Source organism: Daucus carota, chromosome 8, assembly GCF_001625215.2.
Source record: "Daucus carota subsp. sativus chromosome 8, DH1 v3.0, whole genome shotgun sequence".
In the NCBI taxonomy this organism is placed as follows: Eukaryota; Viridiplantae; Streptophyta; class Magnoliopsida; order Apiales; family Apiaceae; genus Daucus; species Daucus carota.
This window is the reverse complement of record NC_030388.2, coordinates 18,310,122-18,333,657: the sequence shown is the minus strand read 5'-3', so window position 1 is coordinate 18,333,657 and position 23,536 is coordinate 18,310,122. Positions and strand designations below refer to the sequence as shown.

General features: G+C 31.2%; 1 protein-coding gene and 1 long non-coding RNA gene across 2 annotated transcripts; one reads left to right on the top strand and one right to left on the bottom strand.

Annotated features, from left to right (window-relative positions):
• The first annotated feature begins 773 nt into the window (after positions 1 to 773).
• On the top strand, positions 774 to 5,864 carry LOC135148245 (uncharacterized). Its single transcript, XR_010286190.1, has 3 exons — positions 774 to 907; positions 1,990 to 2,129; positions 3,528 to 5,864. It is a non-coding gene; the product is annotated as an uncharacterized LOC135148245 (long non-coding RNA).
• Positions 5,865 to 7,566: 1,702 nt separating this feature from the next.
• LOC108197023 (integrin-linked protein kinase 1) lies at positions 7,567 to 22,670 on the bottom strand. The gene is made up of 12 exons (XM_017364496.2): positions 22,210 to 22,670; positions 20,329 to 20,403; positions 20,070 to 20,165; positions 18,920 to 19,005; positions 18,695 to 18,815; positions 18,309 to 18,388; positions 17,275 to 17,337; positions 16,670 to 16,788; positions 12,913 to 12,998; positions 9,473 to 9,594; positions 8,266 to 8,377; positions 7,567 to 7,901 (listed from the first exon to the last, which is right to left on the bottom strand). The coding sequence occupies exons 1-12, from the start codon at positions 22,507 to 22,509 to the stop codon at positions 7,800 to 7,802; spliced, it is 1,362 nt and encodes a 453-aa protein (XP_017219985.1). The 5' UTR covers positions 22,510 to 22,670; the 3' UTR covers positions 7,567 to 7,799.
• Between the last annotated feature and the right edge of the window lie 866 nt (positions 22,671 to 23,536).

Here is a 23,536-nt window from a genome sequence, read left to right as displayed (position 1 = left end):
GGAATAAGATTTTATATTTTATTCCAGTTTGTTGGATTTTCAAAAATAAATATTTTATTATATAATTAAATCTCGGTCCAGTGAGATGTTGGGAATTTGATTATTTGAAATATTATGTGGATAATATTTTGAGGTGCAACTATTTGAAATTTTATGCAATCATGTGATTATTTGATTTAATTGTGGTACATGAGCAATCTTAATTGTTTATTTTTTGTCCGAGTGAGTAGTTTAGAAATTTAGTTTATTTTATAAATCAGAGTTGTTATTTGATTTAGAAATATCAGGAATCTGTGTTTACTTATATTACAAAATTTTGTCCGAGCGGTTAAGTTAGAATTTAGATTTATTATATTGTCTTCATTAAAATTGTTTTTAGTTTTTAAAAATCAAAATTTGTATTTAATTGCGTCAATATTTTATTCAAGTGAAAACTACCGAAATATTTAAGTTTTGGTATTTTAATATTTTGAATGATTTAAGAATATTCAAAAGTCTCGCGAATGATTGTGTTTAATTATTTGCAATTTAAAAATCAATTTGGGCAATTAAATATAAAATTTTTAAATGATTTAAAATTTGAAATTTTTACGTATTTTAACCATTGGGGATTTTTCAGGAATTGTGGTATATTTTGTTTTGCTTTTGGAAATTATTTTTTTGACCTCCAAAATTATTTTTATTGCTTTTAAATTAAAATTGGGGGTAGTTTCTAATAAAACAAATACGTTTCAAACCACGTAGCAGTGAATAGCACACACGCGGATTCTACCTTTTTTTAAATAAAAACTCAGACGTATAGATAAGAATAGACAGACAGAGTGTTGTACTCAAACAAAGGCGGTGGGTCAAGAGAGCTAGGGTTTCAGTTTTCTTTCGGAGAAATCGAATTGAAGCATGATTAAAGGTAAAAGTTATGTATGTCTGTTCATTTATGTGCGTATGTGTTTGTATGTATCTCTGCTTGTTGTGGGTGGTGGTTTCAATCGGCGCTAAGGGAAGACAATCGGAGGCTGGAAGTTGTGTTGGTGTTGATTGATGGGTGGCTGGGTGTTATGGAGGCGGTGGGGAGGCGATTAGAGGGAGGATGGTGGTCTGAATGGTGGCCGGCGGCTCACTGCCGCGACCACGTCGGGAAGAACAGGGGCGGCTCAGCCGCTGCTGCTGCAAGCCGAAAAGGGAGGAGGCTGCCAAGGCGAGAAAAGAAAGAAACGAAAGAGAGGAGGAAAACAAGAGAGAGAGAGAGAGAGAGAGAGAGAGAGGGGGGGGTGAGAGAGAGAGATGCTGGGCAGAGAGGGAGAGGGGCTGCAGGTTGGGGCTGGCCGGAGTCCGGTGGTTCCCGGGCGGTGGTGACTGCCGGGAAATATTTCGAAAAGCAAAACAAATATTGATATTGTTTTTATTATTGTTATTATTATTATTGTTTTGATAACGATAATAATATTAATGATAATATTAATAAAATTAATATTTATATTTTTGATTGTTTATATTAGTGGCAATTTGTATTATTATTACTTGTAGTATCTTGATGATGTTTTGAGTGAATTCCCAGATTTTAATTGTTTAGAATAAAAAGAATTGAGTTGGTTGTTGAATATTGGGTTGATTGTTGATTTTTGGGACTCCTTTATTACAAAGGAGGTGCTGTCCGATTTTACTTATTATTAACATTTAGATTTAATTTGAGAATCAAATTATGATTATAATTCGAATTCTAATTAATATTTGGACAAAGATTCTGGGATTATCAGTTAGGATTATTTATTTATAAATAATAAAGCATGTCAATCTCGTGATACGTGATAATATGATTACGTGTTTAAATTATGAATATTATGTGTACATAATAAATGTATAATAATGGTACATAGAAATTATATATGTATACTATGAAGGGTAGTATCAAATTTGATTTCAATTCAAATTTTAGATTCGGACGACAATCTGGGTTGTTCGCGAACTGAATTATATTGTTATTATATATAGTCGACCAAGACGTGTTATCAATGACCATCAAAAGTAGTTGAATTGTGTTTTCGAGTTGTGTTGAGCCAGAAGCGAGATGCCAGGGCAATATATTATTCTCGAGTTGCGTGACTATGATGTCACTAGTTTTTCTGTCAGAGGCAAGTATCCCTATCGATGACTTGTACTTTAACAAGTTTTTCTCTCCATGACTTGTGTTATCACAAATTTTCTATTTATATTTTTATGCATGTGACTCTATCTATTATATTTAAAGAGTAATAACTCTTGTGTTATTGCAAGTTTTCCATCTACAACTTGTAATTAATGCAAGTGTTTTTATTCTTATCTACTACTACCATTTCTCTATGTCACATCCTTTTTTAACCAAAAATATCTTATTTCATTTTACTCGAAACATACTTGTGCTACTGCACATTATATATGCCTAATCTATTAATGTTTTATAAAAATTCCTTTTTCCTTTCTTATTTGGAAAGATGAGCTGAGAAAGCTCTTAAAATAATTTTTTGAGATTTTCAACTACCTCATTTTATTTAACTTATATTTTATGAAGTGCCTTCAAATGTATCGAGCATGAAAGCTGTTTTACTTGCATCATTATTTTGGACATGTGTATACGCACATACTGTCTACAATATTTTATCAACTGTTGTTTTATGGAACCGCTTCCCCTGAAAAGAACTTTTATTTAAATGTTTTAGAAATGCTGAACCGTTAATCTAACGGTTAGTATTGTGATTTTAATATAAAATAAGGTTGTCGATTACTTCGATACCTTGCGTATTTTGTGATTGGAAGTACCCTCGGGGACCGTACGCCGGTCTAGTTACTATTTAGGCCAATGTGTGCCTTGGATCCCTTAAAATTTGGTGACATGCTTCGTGCATGATCCGGTGCTATCTCGCGACTGATCATCGGCTATAGCATAACGTTAAATTATTCCAATCCCTAAAAATGTTGTGGATGATTTATATATTAATGCTATTCTTTATTAGCATTAAGTTTCAGAAAAGTTTTACAGATTAATTCGAAGTTCATATTGTCGTTGAAGCATTTGTTGCTCAGTGATAGTTAGAGCCAAGAATGAGTTGAGATCTTCTTATTTATTCAACTCATCATTGTCATGCTGGTTTAGCAACTAAATATATGGAAATTTAGTCGACAATGATGGACACTGAATATTTAGGGATTTCTTGAATTGTGGTTTATGAACAGTTGATTATCAAAAGTTATTTCTCAAATGATTAAATTTTGAAGTTCTTGCAAAGGTACTATATTATGAGATTTGCTACAATGCAAATCAAAACGGTTTTAAAGATTTTGAAGTGAATCATTTATTTGATTCCAAAATGTTTTCTCATGATGGAAACTTTCTCTCTCCAGTTTGGAATTGCATTATCAATGTTTTGAATATAAATCCATTATTTATTGGATTTGAAATTCCCTGCATATTATGGATTTACCTTATTATGCTTTTAAATTTATCTTGCTGAGCATTTTCGCTCACCCATGCCATTATTTCTAACCCCTTTCAGCTAGGGATTCAGATGAATTGTTGGTTAAGCTGCGCGTAAGAGTAATGCTAGGTGAGAATGCCAGGGAGATGTCAGTGAAACCAATTATGGTTAGAATTGTTCTATTCCAATTTAGTTGTATAATAGATTTATTTATTTGGTTATCAGTTACTCTTCTTATCGAGGTGTAACTGATAATGTAGTTTAAGTTGTAATAAGATTTAAAGTTTTAATTTCTGATTTCAGTGCTGTAACCTATTAGCGATCCTGTTTTTAGGGGGTTAAAGTGATTTTGATTTAAATCTCTTTTAAAAATTTTCAAGATTTTCGAATATCTATTTTACATTCTTCTTCAATACCGGTTTTTAAATAATTTTGTTTTAGTGGCACCAAATCCAGACCCCCGGATTTTGGGGATGTCACAGTTGGTATCAGAGCTATAGGTTATAAGTTATTGAAATCAGAATGTAGGTTGTGTAAGGATTGTGTTTAATGGAACCTCATATAGAGGTAAGATAAGACTATTTGGCATAGTCTTTGTTAGTAAAATTGTGGTTAATATTGGAGTATTGATTTTGAGTAACAATTGGGATATCCTAGTTTCTAGTTTTAGAACTAGTGAGTTTGGATTTCAGAGAAACATGATAAAACCTTTAGTTTCCAATCTTTTTGAATTTGAGATTGACTTTCTGAGTACCCAGTACTAGCTAGACCTGTGGGTTGACCTGTCTAGTCTGGATTATCTCTTTTCATCTTTACCACTTCTTGAATATGGTAGAGAGTCATCTATTGATTTTCTAGAGATATATATAGAATGAGTATGAGATTTGTTGGGTCAGAGATGCTGTGATTTGAGAGTTATGTAGAATTCATATAAGACTACTCGACATAGTGTTATGAGTAGGCTAGAACGTCAACGTTCTACAATGCTGATTGTATAAAGTTGAAGATGGTTTCTGACCGTGCCAAGCTAGATAAGACCTTTTACTAAAGTGGATTGCGATGATGAAATTCTCAAAGAAGATTACAAGTCAACGATGATATGCGTAATTGATCATTAAGAATGTCGAGAAGAATCGTTACAAACGACACGAGACATCAGAGGAGCCAATCAAGAAGATATTTGTGAGAATCTTGGCAATACCTTTCTCGTTGTTGATTATATTGATTATTTCTCAATCAATGATTTATTCTAACATCTCTTTCATAAAGATGTTTGTTAAATTGAATTGTGATAGAGGCTAATATGATATCTATTTTTTTAGGTTATATAAAGCCCTGTCAAGTTTATGATGTGAAACCTTCACTTTCTTCAAGTGGTGAATGCTTCTATTTCAATATATCACCATTTACTCGTTGTGTATAAATATTCTTTCTAGTTATTATTTTTCTCCAGAATAACACCTTTGGAAATTCTTCAATGTCGATCCAAGGCGTGTATCAAATTTTAATTCGTCAAAAGATAATGATCATTTATTTAATTTTAAAATTCATTACATATTTATTTTCTCTAACTGAGATGAACAACCCTATTCATAGGGGACACAATGACTATCTGTCTGTGTGATAGAAGTTTGATGGGACGCCATCACTTGTGTGTTGTGCATTACAAGAAGGCTAATTACCTTTAGTAGTATCTTTATTAAGATACGCGACATTAAGTTCTCTGGATCATATTGATCTCTCAGTGCTTCTTTATTTCCAATCAATTTTGACTTGGAAAAGTTTAAGTATGACAATTACTTTGATATCTAAATTCTGAGACATTTTAAGATTTCATAATTCTGGTTCCAATCAATTTTGAAGGTATGCCAACCAGGTTGTGTGAGCTAATCATGCTAGTACATTTCAAGATTACGTATAAGATTACAATTATTAAAGCAGATCACGACCCGACTTGCAAGCCATAGCATGCTGAAGTCTCTCTTCGCTGATTCCGAGGACGGAATCCTTATAAGGGGGGAAGTCTGTAATGAATCGGGTTTTTATCAATGTTTTGAATATAAATCCATTATTTATTGGATTTGAAATTCCCTGCATATTATGGATTTACCTTATTATGCTTTTAAATTTATCTTGCTGAGCATTTTCGCTCACCCTTGCCATTATTTCTAACCCCTTTCAGCTAGGGATTCAGATGAATTGTTGGTTAAGCTGCGCGTAAGAGTAATGCTAGGTGAGAATGCCAGGGAGATGTCAGTGAAACCAATTATGGTTAGAATTGTTCTATTCCAATTTAGTTGTATAATAGATTTATTTATTTGGTTATCAGTTACTCTTCTTATCGAGGTGTAACTGATAATGTAGTTTAAGTTGTAATAAGATTTAAAGTTTTAATTTCTGATTTCAGTGCTGTAACCTATTAGCGATCCTGTTTTTAGGGGGTTAAAGTGATTTTGATTTAAATCTCTTTTAAAAATTTTCAAGATTTTCGAATATCTATTTTACATTCTTCTTCAATACCGGTTTTTAAATAATTTTGTTTTAGTGGCACCAAATCCAGACCCCCGGATTTTGGGGATGTCACACTTTATGCGTTCAACACATATATAATTTGAGTTCAACATTTTTTTTAACATATCTTGTTGAACATCGATTAAAATTGTGTTAGAGAAGTACATAAACTAATTTTTCAATATAAGAACTAAGTTAAACGTATTATATTACTAATATTTATATTTCTAGACCCTACCCAAACTCTGGAGATATAATTTATGCATCTTTATAGCTATATTGAACACAATGATAATTAGTGTTCAACACCCGACGTTGAACCAAGTTATAAATGTGTTGAATGCACGAATTTATTTATGCGTTATTTTTAAAAATTGTGATGTTTTATGAAGAATTTTCAACATGGATACTTTCTATAACTAAGGATTAACACGATCGGTGAATAAATAAAAGTTTCTAAGTTTATAACTTAAAAAAAAATTATTTGATCCATAGGGATAGGATCAAATAAAAACTTTTTGAAGTTACAAACTTACAAATTTTTATTTAATTTTTTTTATTCTCCCATCGTGTTAATCCTTAGTTATAAAAAGTATTTATGTTGAAAATTATTGAAAAAATATCACAATTTTTAAAAATAACGCATAGATAAATCGTGCATTCAACATATTTGTAACTGGGGTTAAACATTGGGTGTAGAACATTAATTATCAATATGTTGAATATATTTATAAAGATGCTTAAACTATACCTTTGAAGTTTAGGTAGGGTCTAGAAAAATAAATATTGGTTATATAATACGTTTAACTTAGTTTAGTTATTACATTGAAAAATTAGTTTATGTACTTCTCCAACACAATTTTAATCGATGTATAACAAAATATCTTAAAAAACGTTGAACTCAAATTATATATTTGTTGAACAAAAAAAGTTTGTAAATTTGTACAAAAACCTTCCCCTACATACATATATACATGTGTGTGTGTCTCCAGATATATCGTGTGTATGTATGTATATATGTATGTATATTGTGCATATGTATGTATGTATTTATCAATCAAATTTTAATCGAGTTTCCAGTTTAAAGCATGTATCGGATTTCGAATCAGGTTTCACTTTAGTACATATATAAAATTCAAATCTAAACTAAAATATCAGCTTTGGTTATATCCAATTGGGTTGGTACAGATCAGATATCAACCAACCGGATCAGATGTCATACCTAAAATAAACATGAACAACCTCAAGATATTGCAATTATTTTAATCTCTAGAAAAATAGAGTAAATTACACTCGCACCCAACTTTTAATGAAACTTGAAGCCTGGAATTATCATCAGAACTGATTACAAATAGAGATGGAAAAAAAAAACATTATAATTACTCCCTCCCTTGAAAATCCGTCTTTTGACTTTTTCACACACATTTTAAGGTGCTTTGACCACATAGCTAGAAATGTTATCTTCAAATATTTCTTTTTGTGAATAATGTTTTTAACTATATAGTCAAAACACTTTAACATACGTGCCAAAAAGTCAAAAGGCATATATTTAAGAATGGAGGGAGTACATTTGAATGTAATGTACATAGATTGCTGCCTACTATCATGGAGCAAGAGATGGCAAATATATTGATCATCCCCATGGGCAAAGTCAGAGATGACAAAAAGAATGAGTGTTTCAATTGATAAATATGATCAATACTATCAAACCCCTGAAGTTTTTCATTTATCTTTACTTTTTTAAATACACCGTCGTGAATTAAGTTGCTTTATCTTCGTGTAGTAGGAAGGTAAACATTTTTCGACATGGCTAAACCAAGAGAGGACTATTTTGGACTGTTATCTGTTTGTTGAACGAGATGAGCGACTGTGACTGCCTCGACTAGAATGATCTTTCTTCCACATTGCTTCTAGTTTTTCGAAGCATCTTATGGGTTTTGCCTGTGAACATCATCAACATATATAAAACCAAAAAAAGAAAGAAAGAAAAACATTTACCAGCATAAATATCCCCTTAAACAATGGGTTAATGAGTCCGCTATAGAACAAGTAAACTGTAGTCATTTAATTAATGGCAAGTCAATTTAACTCTTCCTAGCATCCTATTGTTATGTTTTTCGACAGCAATTACCATTGATCCAGCAATGTGATTACTAACTTTAAGTTTCCTTTTCAAGTAAACATATACAGTGATTACCATTGAACCAGCAATGTGATTACTAATAAGTATACATTTAATTTTTTGTCGATGGGCAATTTGATTTGTTAAGTATACTTTCCTAATTACAACCACCAAGTAACAAACCTTCCATCGATTCCTCTGAATCAGAGTACTGCAGATGGACTCCAACCGTGGAATTATCTTCTTAAATGTCGGTCGATTGGCCGGTTTCTCACTCCAGCATTCCTCAATCAACCTACAAGTAGAAAAGCCAAAAAAATTTGAATCAACAAATAAACAAGTCATGGTTAGGGTTTAGAAAAAAAATAAAGAATAGTTTACAAATCCACAAAAAGAAACTTCATCTGAGCAGAAATTGTTAACAGAGAAGAAGAGATATAGAGTATAGACCTCTTTGTACTATCCCAAAAAATATGTCTTCCACAAACATGTCCATCCGTCTCTAAATTTCAGTAGAATTAAATCCTAATTTAGTGAGCACATTACAAGTCTGGAATTTATGATGAATGTGCTCAAAAATTACTTGCATGTTATGTCTGTGTCTGTTAAAAACACAACCAGACGGAAAACTCAAGAAAGAGCTCCCAATCATTAGACATCCTAATACATAGTAGTGTGGAGTTCATTTTCACCAACTCAAATGATAAATCTGCATTCCCTACTCCAATCAATATTACCAATGACAAACCTCATCAATTAATGATACACATTAGTAATAAATACCATAAAGTATGTGTGAACTAAATTTGGACATGCCTTTTCCTGACTTTACCCTACACAGCTTTAATATGGTTATTAACATACCATTCTTTACATCAGCAATTCTGAAAGATTTCATGAACCAACAGATGAATGAAGAGGGAGGGAAATGTCAAATTTATGCAAGTAGATCCTTAAGAAAAATAATGATAACGATAATAATAGCTTAATTACATTTTTGACCTAGTAAATTTAGGGTGTGTACAGTCTTGGACATTTTAGTGTAGACATTTAAAATAAAAAATTCAAATTTGTCGAAATTGGCACTTCTAAAATTTTTGACCAGATCTATGAAAATTCAACCGGGATTTATGCAGAGTGCAATGCATTTGTTACAACTGAAGGGCCTTAAGGTTTAAAGTAACTGGGAAATGGAGTTAAAGATGTATATATATAATTTTAAGGAAATTAGCAATGTCAAAAAGTCTTTAACAGATTTCAAAATTAAGAACTAACACACCATTTCATCTATCGCCACAACAAAAAATGCTTACTGCCGCTTAAACCTCTTCGTCAACATCAAGGAGCAATCACCTGAATAACTGTGACAATATTAAGATAGAGAACTTACTCTCCAAGTCCATGTGCGTAATACTTTGCTGGAGCTTCAAATGGAGGGCGGTCCTTTGCAGCATATGCTTTGGGAACTTCACTTTCTTGCTTGGCAGAAAATGGTGGGCAGCCTTCAATCATCTAGAGCACAGAACACAGATTTCAAGTTACGAAGTCTATTCTGAATATCAAGTTTTTTATCCAAATAATATAGTTTAGACTAGTGGACAGGGAATCCCAGTTACATATATGTTCTTTCTATATTATAGTAGTACTTTCAATATTAAACACAATACAGACATCAAGTGTGTTCTTTGAAACACGATCTTATAAGACATTATATTACTAATTTGCATCATTCAAGCCCAGAATATAGTATATAGCTAAAAGCTAAACACCACATATGTTCAAAATTGACATAGCGGGTTTTCCTTAACCAAAGGCACTTGCACAATAAATCCTTTAAATGAGTTTCCTTGAAACCACAAAAAAGATAAAGCCAAGGAAGCTGGTGTTTGAGTAAACTCATTTTTTTTAATTCAATAATCAATTCTTAATCATACAATGTTTAGAGATAATATATATCTTATCCCAGATAAGAAAATAAAAAACAATGTAAACCAACCCAATTTAATACGGGACTTTTCTCACCTTAATTCAAAATATAATATAATATAAGTATAATATAAATATAAACTTTCTTCTAGTTTGAGTGAACTTGGTTTTTTAGTTCAATAATTAGTTCTTCATCTTACAATGTTTATGATTATATATATAGTATATCACATACATTGAATAAGCCCTTCTTTTGGACTAAAAACTTCGGCCAAACTGACAAAATATAAACCGGTCCAATTATATTATATATAACAAGAGTAAGAGGGATATATAAAAGTACTCCAAAAAGTCGAGGTCTCGATACTCATAAATAAAAATTTAACATATTACTCCCTTTGTCCCATTTCAACTGTATATTTAAAAAATTGCACACAGACCAATATTTAGATTTATGATAGTTTTATACACCCTTCATAGGTCATCTTCCTCTTAGAATCCTTAGCCTAAGAACCCTTAGAACCTTCTAGTATTAATCAAAATTCTGCAGCAGAACTGCACATGCAAAAAGTGTCGTGTTTATGTATTATATTTCAAGGGTCATGTTCAAAAGAGAACCATTAGACAGAGAACCCTTATCTAATTTCTAGTATTAGTTAGGGTTCTGCAGCAGAACTGCACATGAAAAAAATGTCTTATTTATACATTATATTTTGAAATTACTTCTGAACACACACAACGATGCAAAAAAACATGTATTTAGATTTAGATCTTGAAAATCTATGTAAAATATAGGGTTCTGCAGCAGAACCTTTGTGGTTCTATGGTTCTATTTTAAGCATTGGTTCTCTCTTGAGCGTGACCCTATATTTCAAAATTATTTTTGAACACAACAACGATGCAAAAAACATGTATTTAGATTTAGATCCTGAAAATCTATTTAAAATTTAAGTTTTGCAGTAGAACCTTAGTGGTTCTAAGGTTCTACTTTAAAGATGGGTTCCTCTCTTGAGCGTGACCCTTCATATTAATGTTTGATGAAATATATATATATGAATAGTCAGACACAATAAACAAAACACTGATACTTATGTTTAATTAATAATCCTCCTGCTGTTACACTACAGTACTCCTCATTGTTGTAATACCAGTAAGTCGAAGCGAGTCGATGGACTCCGACTAGTTAATTATATATTAAATATAATATATACACATTATTCAATGTAGGTTTTAAGTTTTAACACCTTCCAAAATATTTTATTTAAGAATATAAGTATAAAGGATCAAACACTTGAAAAGAATGAGAGCAAAGCGGAAAGAGTTAACAAATAACAACAAAACAAAGTACTTGTGATCATGTAAAACACGTAACAATTAACAAATAACACTTCTGTGATACTGTGATGTTAATTAGTAATAAACTATCATACTAGTAGTGCAGTGCAGCAACAAAATTATGCAGAAATACTATAATACAGAATTATGCAGAATTAATTGTGCACAATGCAGATTGCAGAAAAACATAGCAAAAACCTGCAGAAATGCAAAACATAGAAAATGCAGATATAATAACCGCTTAATCGACCACTTAGTCGACCGGGCGAGCGAAAAGTATCGATATTCAGCTAGTTGACATGCCTTCATCGCTTAGTCGACAAGTCGGTGACTAGTCGACCGGCATGACAACCTTGCTCCTACTAGGTTAAAACATTTTCATATACACTTTGGTGAGATTTGGTCTTCTATAAAAATTTCTTTTAATTTTGATTTTTTCATAAAATTTGCTAGTATGTTTGATATTGCAAAAAAGAAAGTGACAGTGCTATTTACTATAGAGTAACTTCTAATATATCTCTTAAAAATATATATTTATTATATATCAATGTTCATTTAATTCTTTTCCATTTAAACCGCCAAAAGAATTTTATATGTAAGCTTTCTTTTGTTACTTGTTGTTACGTTAGTGGCATGCATGCAGTGAATGAGTAGTGGTGGAGTAATATTAAACTGAGCAGAATTAGGATTTTAGTGTCTTCACGAGTACTAAGAAATGTATTAGAAATTACATGGTGTCATTAATGAGAGAATAATCACTTTTTAGTAGTACATCAAGAAAACAACAATTATTTTGAAACAAAAATTACTCTCTAAAAAAGCAACTAAAATGGGACGGAGAGTATATTTTTTAACATATTAACATAATATTAAATTTATCAACTTACAAAACAAGAAATATTTAATATTTTGAACCATTTTAAGTTAATCAATATGTATATATATAAAAAACCTCTGCACATGCTAAAAGTTAGTTTAGTATAATACATGACTTTCATCACCTCAATTCTAAATATAATATAAGAAGTTCAATATGAATATAAGCTTTCCTCTACATCGCTATATCGCTAGATAGATAAATAGTGACGGCCTCATTTAAAAAGAAGTCTTCAACCTTGACCAATAATTATTAACACGTGACCCCAACTAATTCAAAGATCACTTCGACTGTGTCCATTAATTATTAGGACACTACCACTTCAAGGAGAATTTTGCAAGTTTGCTCTACCTCATAGATCCAATTAACTACCAATTTGATTCATTAAACATACTCGTGTGACATATTTTAAAGAGGCACTTGTCTTGCATTATAAATCAACAAACAAAATGTTTGAACTCGCAAATATACATTTGTAAGCCAGCACCGAATCACATTAAATTTGATAGTATCTGACAGCCCATTTGTGCTTCATGTAGAGTATTCCGTTGGTCTCAAAATAAGGGTCCATTAAATATTTCTACTAAAAAAAGTAAAAAAAGTGGTCACCAAGAAACCGGGAACAAGATGCAAAAGAAGGAAAATGAAAGGGCAGATAATGTACTACTCTTTCTACCTAAAGCAAGTGTTACCTCCTGTAGAATTAACGCAAATGAGAAAACATCTGCCGCAGTGTCATACTCTTCATTTCCGAAAACTTCTGGAGCAATATAGCGGCCTGTTCATGTCAAAGAATAATTAACTCACTAAGTCATATAATAAAAAAAAGCAGGGAACAATTATAACTGTTAGATAAGCTAGTGAGATACTTCTTTCTTTATCAACAATTTCGTCACTCACTAAATTAAGAACTTTAAAATGACTGATTGAGATGGAAGGAATCTATGTTACTCCGACTCTTCTATTTAGGTAGTCGTATCCGTGTTCGACATATGGACACTCGGACACGAAACTTATTCCGTGTCAGATCCTTTGACTGAAATGTGGGCACTTTGACCAACTAAAAGACCACATCTAAGTTGAATATACAATGCAAACCAGAAAAAGACAAAAATAAAAAACAAGCATACAAGATCCCTAATTTGCAATATTCCTTACAAATTCATGTTTGATCATAACTGTATAGTTACTTGTTGTTAAGGAATCTACTAACCATGCCTATTTACGAATGTATTATGTCGTGTCCCCGTACCCGTGTCAAAAAAATAGAAAAATGTCATGTGTCCCCAATTTTAAGAATTGTCGAGTCCAAACTCGGATATATGTCGTGTCTGACACGCCATACCCGAGTTAGAGAAACATAGGAAGGTATTATGGATAATTCTATATGGAACAAAATAGTTCATGTCATGTTTCAAGTGTTATGTCCTGTTTTCAAGTGTTCATGTTTCAGGCTTAGCTTACAAAAACAAAGCACATTAGGAAAAGGGTGGTTCTTGAGCACATTGTTAGAAGATTAAGCATGTTTATTAAAAGATTTAAAAATATTAGTTGTTTTAATAATGATATTGGTTTACTGTTAACATTTTACATTAATGAAAATAAACTAACAGAGATAAATGTTGTACAATTATGTGTGTGATTATAGTATAATTTTTTTCAATATTAAGATATATACTATACTAGCTTTTAACCCGTTTGAAGCTCGTGTCGAGATAATTATTTTAAGATCATTATTAATATTTTTATTTATTAAAACAATATAATTTATCTTATTAATTTGGAAATACAGTCTATTATTATGTTTTGTACTATTTCATAATAATATTTAAAAATAATAATATTGCATGTAATAATAATACATTTTATAACTCAAATAATTTAATAAAACTGTGAAAATTATTTTTATGTATGTTATTTACTTTATGAGTTTGGAATTTTGAAAAAGATTAATGATGAAAATATATAGTAATTTGTTCAATTTTAGTCCTTATATGTTTAAGTTAAATTGTTTCTGTTTTTATTCTAAGGTTTTATGTTATTTACTTTTTAGTTTGACCCGGTAGAAACATTTACAAATATCGGTGCAAAAATGATTTTATGTATCATATTTAGTTTATTAGTTTGAAATTTTAAAAAACCCTTCATCATAAAGAAAAAAATAGTTTTTTTGTTCATTTAATTCTTGTACGTTTAAGTTAAGTTGTCAATGTTTTCATTTTTTAATTTTATTATTTAATTTGGTCCAACAAATAATTCAGAAATGTCAAATTTTTGCAAGTTGCTATATGTTTACCAACCAATCAATTATATCTTATTTTAGTTATAATACTAAAGTATCGATAGATGATAATATTTATAAAATTAAAAATTACTTTCATTATTATGTTAAATCTTTTTTAACATAATTATTTTGTGTGGATTTTAAATTTTTAAATTTTACTTTTTAATTTGGTCTAGTAAAAAACTTTACAAATGTAATATTTTTGCCCGTTGCTATATGTCTACCAACTAATCAATTATAGATGATAAAAATATTTATGAAAATTAATATTACATATATTATTAAATTAATATCTTTTTTAACTCAATTGTTTTATATAATGGTGCAAAATTATTTTATGTATGTTATTTCGTATATCAATTTAAAAACTTTTAGTCTTTCTCTTCAATTTCAATTCTTGCACGTTTATATTAAGAAATTTGTATTCTAATTCTAAGGTTTTAATTGTTTTATGTTATTTTTTTGGTTTGGTCAAGTGAAAACATTTACAAATGTCAGTGCAAAAATGTCTCATCATGCATCTCCAAAAATAAAATCTCATGTACAAATGTCAGTGCAAAAATACTGCTGTAGACTCTCGTGTATCCTGTATAGTTTATTAGTTTGGAATTTTGTTTATAATAAATCTCCAAAAATAAAATTTAGAACTTTTTTCAATTTTAATTCTTTTATGTTTAAGTTAAGTTGTCAAGTATTTTTATTCTAAAGTTATATTTTTATTTTGTTAGGTCAAAAGTATATAAATATCATGTTCTAGCAAGTTATTGTATGCATGCGCAAAACAACAGAATATGAAAGAAGGCGGAAGAGTTTGGAGACTGTGAGAGTTTAATTTTGCACAAAATCTAATTAATTAGTTAGGCTAAGTTTGAGAGTGATGTTCAAAACTGACGTGTTATTAAGAAGAAGTGTTGTTTTGTTTGGTAATTTTATGATATTTTCATGTTTTGAATTATAAATAGAAAATAATGTTTTTCGCGAGGTTGGATACCAAAATTTGTGATAACCTCCCGTAGAAGGTGACAAACAAATTTTTCCAAAAGAAAACATAGGAGAAAATGTTTTCTCTAAAAGCAGCTTTTGAGTTGAAGGCTATTACTTAGAAAATCTGCTTTTAGATTGACCGGACAAATTTTTACCTGTTTTCTGGCTGAAAGCTGTTGTTTGCAACAACAATACCAAACGAGGACTTAATTAATTACTTTAAGTAAAGTCTTTATTATTATGGACACTGTATGTATAATAGCAAAATATTAGAATCAAAGGAACACTTGAAAGAGAGTGAGAGCACAAATTTGCAAAGAGTCTTATTAATTACTTTATTAGTTTAAGTTGAGTCTTTATTACTACGGACACTTGGAAGATATTAAGAATACTATTTTGTACAGAGTCTAATTAATCAATTAATTTAAGTACAGTCTTTATTATTATGAACAAAGTATGTTAAGTTGTTAAGAAACCTACCAACTAACAAAATATATCCCATTATGGTTATAGTTGTGTAATATAACCTAATGTAAATTCTCTTAGTAAATAATTATGATATTAATAAATTTATATATACATACGTGTCACAAAAGTGTCTCCTTATCCAACATTTAACTTTTCAAAATCAACCCTACACCAAAAAATAACCCAAACATAAATTTTGAAATTTAAACCTTTCCTTACCGAACCCAAGGCTCCTCAACTCCAAATCCAAGCATGCCCTTGACATCTTCAATCTTTAACAATTATGAAACTTGAAACTAGTTCGTTCTTTTGAACAATTTAGCTTACCCGTAAAGTTAAGTTTACGGTCATTATTTAGCATGTCGGGTGTTTAGACATTTGTATTCATACATACGCATTTTATATATATAATTTATAAAATGCACTTTTGTGGGGAAAAAAGATCCACGCTTAACTGATTTTATAAGAAGATCCACACTTAAGTGATTCCTAAAAAATTCAACAGTCACTAATGAAATATCAAATTTCAATAATGTTTAAAATCAACCACTAGTTACAATTGAATTGAATTAAATCCCTCATCCCATTTTTTCCGCTCTTTAATATTAATTTATTAGAACATATTACTAATTTTATCCAACTTTGACTTTTGGCATCCAACTTCATTGTTACAGTGACTGATATAGTAATAGTATTTTAAAAGTTTTACTTACAAGATGTATCTTGACAAGTCACTGGTCTATCCTCCTTAACTCTGCTGGTAACCTTTAACAGTTTGCTAACTCCAAAGTCTGCAACTTTTAGATGCCCAGAGTCATCCCGCAATATGTTACTGTTACATACAAAATACATAAGAGATTTCTCCCGCATCAAAGCCAAAACAGAACTTCAATAAAACTATTATGCAATTGTGTGGATTAAGTGCATTAGCACCCAACATTATCCAAAGGCTGGATCAGTGGTGGCGAGGAATAAGAGACATATATCCTCATAAGGCAAACCTGAACCCATTGCATTGGCATAACTCATAACCTAAATTTACGCCACTTTTAACTACTCTCATTTCCAATTATTTAATTATAAAAAACCCTAGCCTTTTACTGTTTTTATCATTTTACTTTTATTATACTCCTAAAGCAAATAAAGTTTTCCTATAACAATATTGATTATAATAAACAAGTGTGTCGGACATAAATAGTCAATATAAATTCTCTAGGAATCCATGGCAATTAATGGAAATTATACAATGTCGTTCTTGTTTCCATGTGTGCTTCTATTGCATGTCTATAGCATTTTATTACAGTAACAAGAAACTTACGCAGGCTCAAGATCACGGTGAATTATTGCTTCTGGTTTAATTTCATGCAAATAGTTCAATCCCCTGCAAGTTTGTCAAACAATAGGTTACTTGTACAATTATACGTATAAACACACATGACACATTTTCTTTAACATCAAATTCAGTATTCTCGACAGGGCACTTCTACAGATCTTTCCACGATCTCAAACATTATTTATCAACTGCCCAACTAGGTTTCATTTGGATCACCAAGCAACTAAGCTTAATATATTTAAACCTTTGCCAATATGCTGTATGTGTTTTCTATTCTCTTTGCAAAGATGACTATTACAATAATCGCTATATACTTCTAGGATATTTATAATATAACTAAAACCCAGAAAATCATCCTTACCAGTCTTATCAAATTGCACAGCCTTACACTTAGTATAACATACAAGTAGTAGTCTCTTCATCCTCAAAATGGAAAGTTTAAAATATAAATACAAACACACACACACAATTATGGAAGATATTCTTCACCAACTCGTACACAGGAATTGCAAGTCAAATTTACTAAAGATGTCCTTTTAAGAACACCTATGTCCGACTGTTTTCTTTTTTCTTTCTGTTTTTTGAGGGGGAGAGGGGGCAGACCATTCGCAAGTAGATTGTTTATAAGCTAAATGAAAATAGAAATTTTACTTTCAGTGGTCAGATATAAATGTCTTTGTGTCTTCAAAGAATTAATCCGCAATTTGCTCAACTAAATTTTAATAGTCCCGATATTCCGGTGCAGCAAAATGTTAAAATCATGATGGACTTCTTTCAATTACAATGTTTTAAGACTAAAGTAAATATAAAAAGAAATACTTTAAAAAAATTATAGCCTCAATATCAATGAACGTCTCATGAACACAAGTCACAATGCTTAATGTAGCTACTTTTGTGCTATTTAATATCAATCTTACGCTAACAAGAAGTGTACACCACAATAAGGAAATAAGGCAATAATTACCAGTCTCGATATGCTAAAGACTAATTACTGCTGAAGCCAAAAATTAGGTACAAACCTTGCTATGTCAAGTGCAAATCTCACTGCTTTCAGCGGTCTCAGTGGTCCTTTTTCTTTCATATATGCACACAGATCACCCTATAACAAGCACAAGTATGGTTACCAACTATGAGCCTATGGATTCTAAGAGGCCAACTTCAAATATTATCTGTATGAAGTACAAAAACTTTCCACAAGCCAAACGTAGCCCAAACATTCCAATATTCGTAAAATGTAACTGATCCACATGATAAATAGTACGAATTAAGGCCAAGACGGTATTTAATAACAAAATGATGTAGCAAAAAGAGCATGCATTTAGAAGAAAGCACCAGAGCTGAACACAAATAGTCAGTTTCTGCATATCAGTAATTCAAATGATATCAATCTAGAAGTAATAAAGACCTTGGGTAAATATTCTGTGACAATCATCATTGGACTACTTTGAGTAACAGCACCTAGAAACTGAACAACATTTGGATGCCTTATTTTCTGAAGCAAAGCAAGCTCGTCTATAAAAGCCCTCCTAAACAAAAAGAGCAAATACAACACATATGAGAAGACTAGCAAAAATTACTAAGTGCAATTTATTAAATATATAATAAGTTGAAATAATACACAAGTACCCACACTTTATCATCATTGTTAGTCACTTCCTCGGCAAGCTTCTTTGCGGCAACTTGTGTTCCACGCCAAGAAACAACACGGTACGTACCCTGTTATATTATAAATTGACAAAATGGATGCATACAAATGTTGGTAAGATATAAAGAAAGAATAGATGGCAATGTACATCAACAAAAGGGTTCTAAACAACAAGTATAAACTTTGACTAAACTGCAGCTTATTAAATAGTTCTGAGAACTACAACTAGTGGCCAATTTCTAACCATACATGCTACATGTTATATATTTTGTGGGCAATTAAGCTTCTTCGCATAAAATCAAAATTTTCTTCATTCATTCTGTTGCAAATCAAACACTCAATAACTTAATAAGACTTTTAGCTCTGCACAGTCTTCAAGATCCTTAACAGTTAACATACAAGTACAATCTTTTCTGCATCGAAGCTTTGCCATAAAAATAATATTATTTCTGGACACATATAACTTCCGCCCCTTTTTCAGACAAATGCCTATAGTATAAAGTCTTGAGTAAGATGAGATTTCACAAATTGAACACTTTGACACATAGCCCAACCCTAGAAATCGGGAATTCTCCACTCAACCACCACACCGAGAATTCGCTTCTTGGAGATTCTCGGGGGTGCGGCGAATCTTGGGTATTCTTTTTAATTAAATAAATAATTAGATGATTACTTAATCACTAAATTACCTGATACTGCAACTATTGTGCTATTAAGTAATCATTATATCACTTACTAAGAATATTGAACTTAATGTTTACTATTTAGTTTAAATATATAAATTCAAACTATTGATATATATTATATATTATATATATATTTATGTTTTACACTTGCTAAATTCCCCCACACCCAAATGCCCGTATTTTTAAATTTGCCGAATTCCCGTATCCCCATACTACGCACCCCTGCACCCGCATTCATGTATAGACAATATATATGATCATAAATAAAATACATACACTTTTAATATAATACTCACATACAAATATTTATTATAGTTTTAAGTTATTGTAGCGTACTGATAGATTTCAACACCCAAACACTAGAAAAATTATATAATGACGAAATATCAAAGCTATATATATTAAAATAGCTTTAGTTCACATCAAGCATACACATGAAAGAAAGTCACCTTTGTTAATTCCACACTGTCCGTAAAATCAAGCTCCTTTGGGTCTATCTCATACTCTGGCACTTCACGGACATTTTTAACGTGCATGGGGGCTACCTATATTTAATATGACATATGACAAGATAACTTTAAAAAGTTAGCTTAAAGTTACGCCGATTCAGATCTAAATTGACATTATTAATGATAGCGTAAACAAAACAGGATTTAGCAGAAAATGATATGGTGATAAAAACAATCGCAGAGTGCTCCATGTCTTTACCGGAAGCTTTGCTCCATGTTTCTCTAGAAGTTTAATCACGTCGTGATTTTGATAATGTATTGCATCTGCAAGAGGCTGTAAAAGCAGCGGTAAGTGGTACTTTGCAGTGAAAAAACAAAGGTATGGATGATAAAAATAAATGGCATGTGTTATTATTAAGTAGTGTTCTTAAGAAAGTTATCAAAGTGTGTGAAAAAGGTAATGCTTACAGGCGTGTAGCTAGCAAGAACATAGAATTTTAAGCAAAAAGAAATATAAAGAATATAAACATGAATCTTTTGTGTTTGTGTGTATGACACAAGAAAATTATATCTACTCTGTGACTGTTGGAAACTAGCTCCTAAGAAATCTTCCATCGTATGAACAGCATTGTGCAGGTGGATATGGTCCAAGTCCCTAAGGTTTCTCATTTCTGTTATCGATTTTCCTCTTTCTAATACCAATCTTGAATCACTTAAAAGATTACATTTTTATGTGCATATGACATTTCTTACAAGATTCAGAGAGTCTCTGTAATGTGATTATGTATAGGAAACAACTGACATATCATGATGATTGCGTATCTAGTTTAAGGACGGGTTCCATATTGCTTGCATGGAGAACTCAGGTGGTATGGTCCAACACTCTAAGGATCCCTCCCATAAAGATTAACATCTGGTGATGGCACTTCTAAAATAGAAGGTAAACTTAAATCCTGACTACCTTTTCAAGAAAGTAATGCCTGGAGGAAGGACTAAAAATTTGAAATACAATAGGCCAATCAATAAAGAATAAACAACGATTGTGAAAGGGATGAGAGGAAGTACTAGTAGTTTTAGGTTACATCACTGACAGGTCCATACCAAATCATTTCCTCCAATGCAAAATCATTTTGGATCATTGACATGAATATCGTCATATCGGTCACATTCTACTACTAAATTTGTAGGAATGGGCTCTTTAAAGATTGGACCACGTGGATAGGTGCAGAAGAGGGGCAAACAAACAAGATTGACTATCTTGTTCGTCAATAGTGAAAAGTAGTTTAAAAGAATAGACATACTTAGAATCGAGATGATTAGAAATGTAAGAGGTGCCCCGGGTTCCATAAAAAGTTAAAGAAAATAAGTTAGTGAAACATACCCCTTGAAAATAAGATGTCTTCAATATTGGCATGCTAATTAACAAGTCATTGCAAAAAAATATATATATATATATATATATATAGGATATAGACGAACATTCCTGGTAAGCGAATATGACAATTGTGAAGATAGGTTGAGGATTAGTGGTAGGAAAATAAATTAAGCATGTAGATGTCTCCTCAAATATTCTATGGGGTATTCAGCAAAAGCATAATAAGGCAGAGCTGTAAAACAAAACTCGCGGTCATAAAATGTTAATTTGCAAAGCTATCATAAAGACTGTTGAATCCTTTAATTAACTATCAACTATTCAACTAAAAGTTGCAATAATTTGTGAAAAGTAACTGAAATTTTTATTGGTAAAGCCATCAAGATATAGCCAACAAGATCCTCTCTTTTTAGCATTCTTTCATCCCATTCTACTAGATTCGCATTCTAGAGCCCATAAATCAATAAAGCAAACATACATTACTAATATCATTCCAAAATCCCTTCTACCATGGGAGACATAGTTAATTCCCTAAACCAATTAGTCGTACCAATGCTCATATTCTAAATCCGAAAAAATATTCTTTTTCAGATATTCACAGCGTAATAATTCATACCAACTCTTCTAACAAAACTACTACTAATAAATTAACCATCACGCAACAATAACTATTCTGTTCGCACATATAGCACAATTACATTTGAAATATACTAATCGAAAAGGCACGACATAAGAAAAAATAAAAAATCGAGGATCGAGAAGAGCTACCGTGCTGCCCCAGCGATCTCTAGAATCAACAGAGGCGCCTCTACTCAACAACAACTCAACCACCTCACTTTTCCCCTGACAAGCGGAAATATGAAGCGCGGTACGATTATCGATATCTCGAAAATTGACATCGATGCCGGAATTAAGGAGTTCTTTGATCCCATCCAAATCACCTTCGTTAGCCAGATACATGAGATTGACACGCGGATCAATATCTACTTGATCTTCTTCTTCTTCATTTGCACGATCATCATCAGGCGCTAGTGATGATTGCTTCAGTAGCGTGAATCTCGCTGCCATTGGTCAAGAGTTAGGGTTTTGAAAAATATAAAATATTTGTATGTTTACTGACAGAGGGGATGAGTTGTAGGGAATGTTTGCAAGTGAAAGACTCGGAAACACGGTAGACGTTGACGATCTCCTGCTATCTACCGGGTGGTCTGGGAGGGCAATATAACCATAAACCTCATCCGAACCCGACCCAACCCTCTATAAATCCTATATGATTTACTGACACAAAATCCGAAACTAATCGGAAATCAGAATTTTATTTCTAATAATTTTAATTTTTACCTTTTATTTAATTTTAATAATTTTATTTTGACCCACAATCGACCTGATTGCTAACACGAATACGGTCCGTTATTTGAAATTGTCACGGTATATATTAATAACGCTTATAATTTACACAATTTTTTTTGAAAAAAATATATTAAGATCTACTTTTTTTCTAAACAAATCCTTTTTTTATCACAGAATGAATATTAAACGCCTTCTTAATATGTATATCCATCAAAACTATAAAAAAATATGCATTTTTAGAAATAATAAAGACTTAATTTATGTTGCCAAACAGACCACTTATGACAAACTTATATTATATTACATCGTATTCGATTTTGATAAAACTATTGGTTTTACAATAAACTAAGTGAGTTATTCTTTTGACTTGTATATTTTTGAAAATATATATATATTTTTTCAACGACTATCATTTGACACCCATTAAGATCGTTAATAACATGGCTCGTTACTCATAAAATGGGGAGTCATATGAACACTTATACTAGATACAGAAATATCATATGACTGTATATGTTTAAGGATAACTAAGTTACTTATGATATGCTTATATTGTGTATGGAGAATCAGCTACTCATTAAAATCGACTATCCTGAACGAGGATTAGTTTGCATTCTAACTATTTATAAATATCGACTATCCTGAATGAGGATTAGTTTGCATTCTCCAATTCTTGAAATTTATTAATATTTTTACTCATTCTTCTTCTTGTACTCTATGAAAAAGTTAACTTTCTGATCATGAG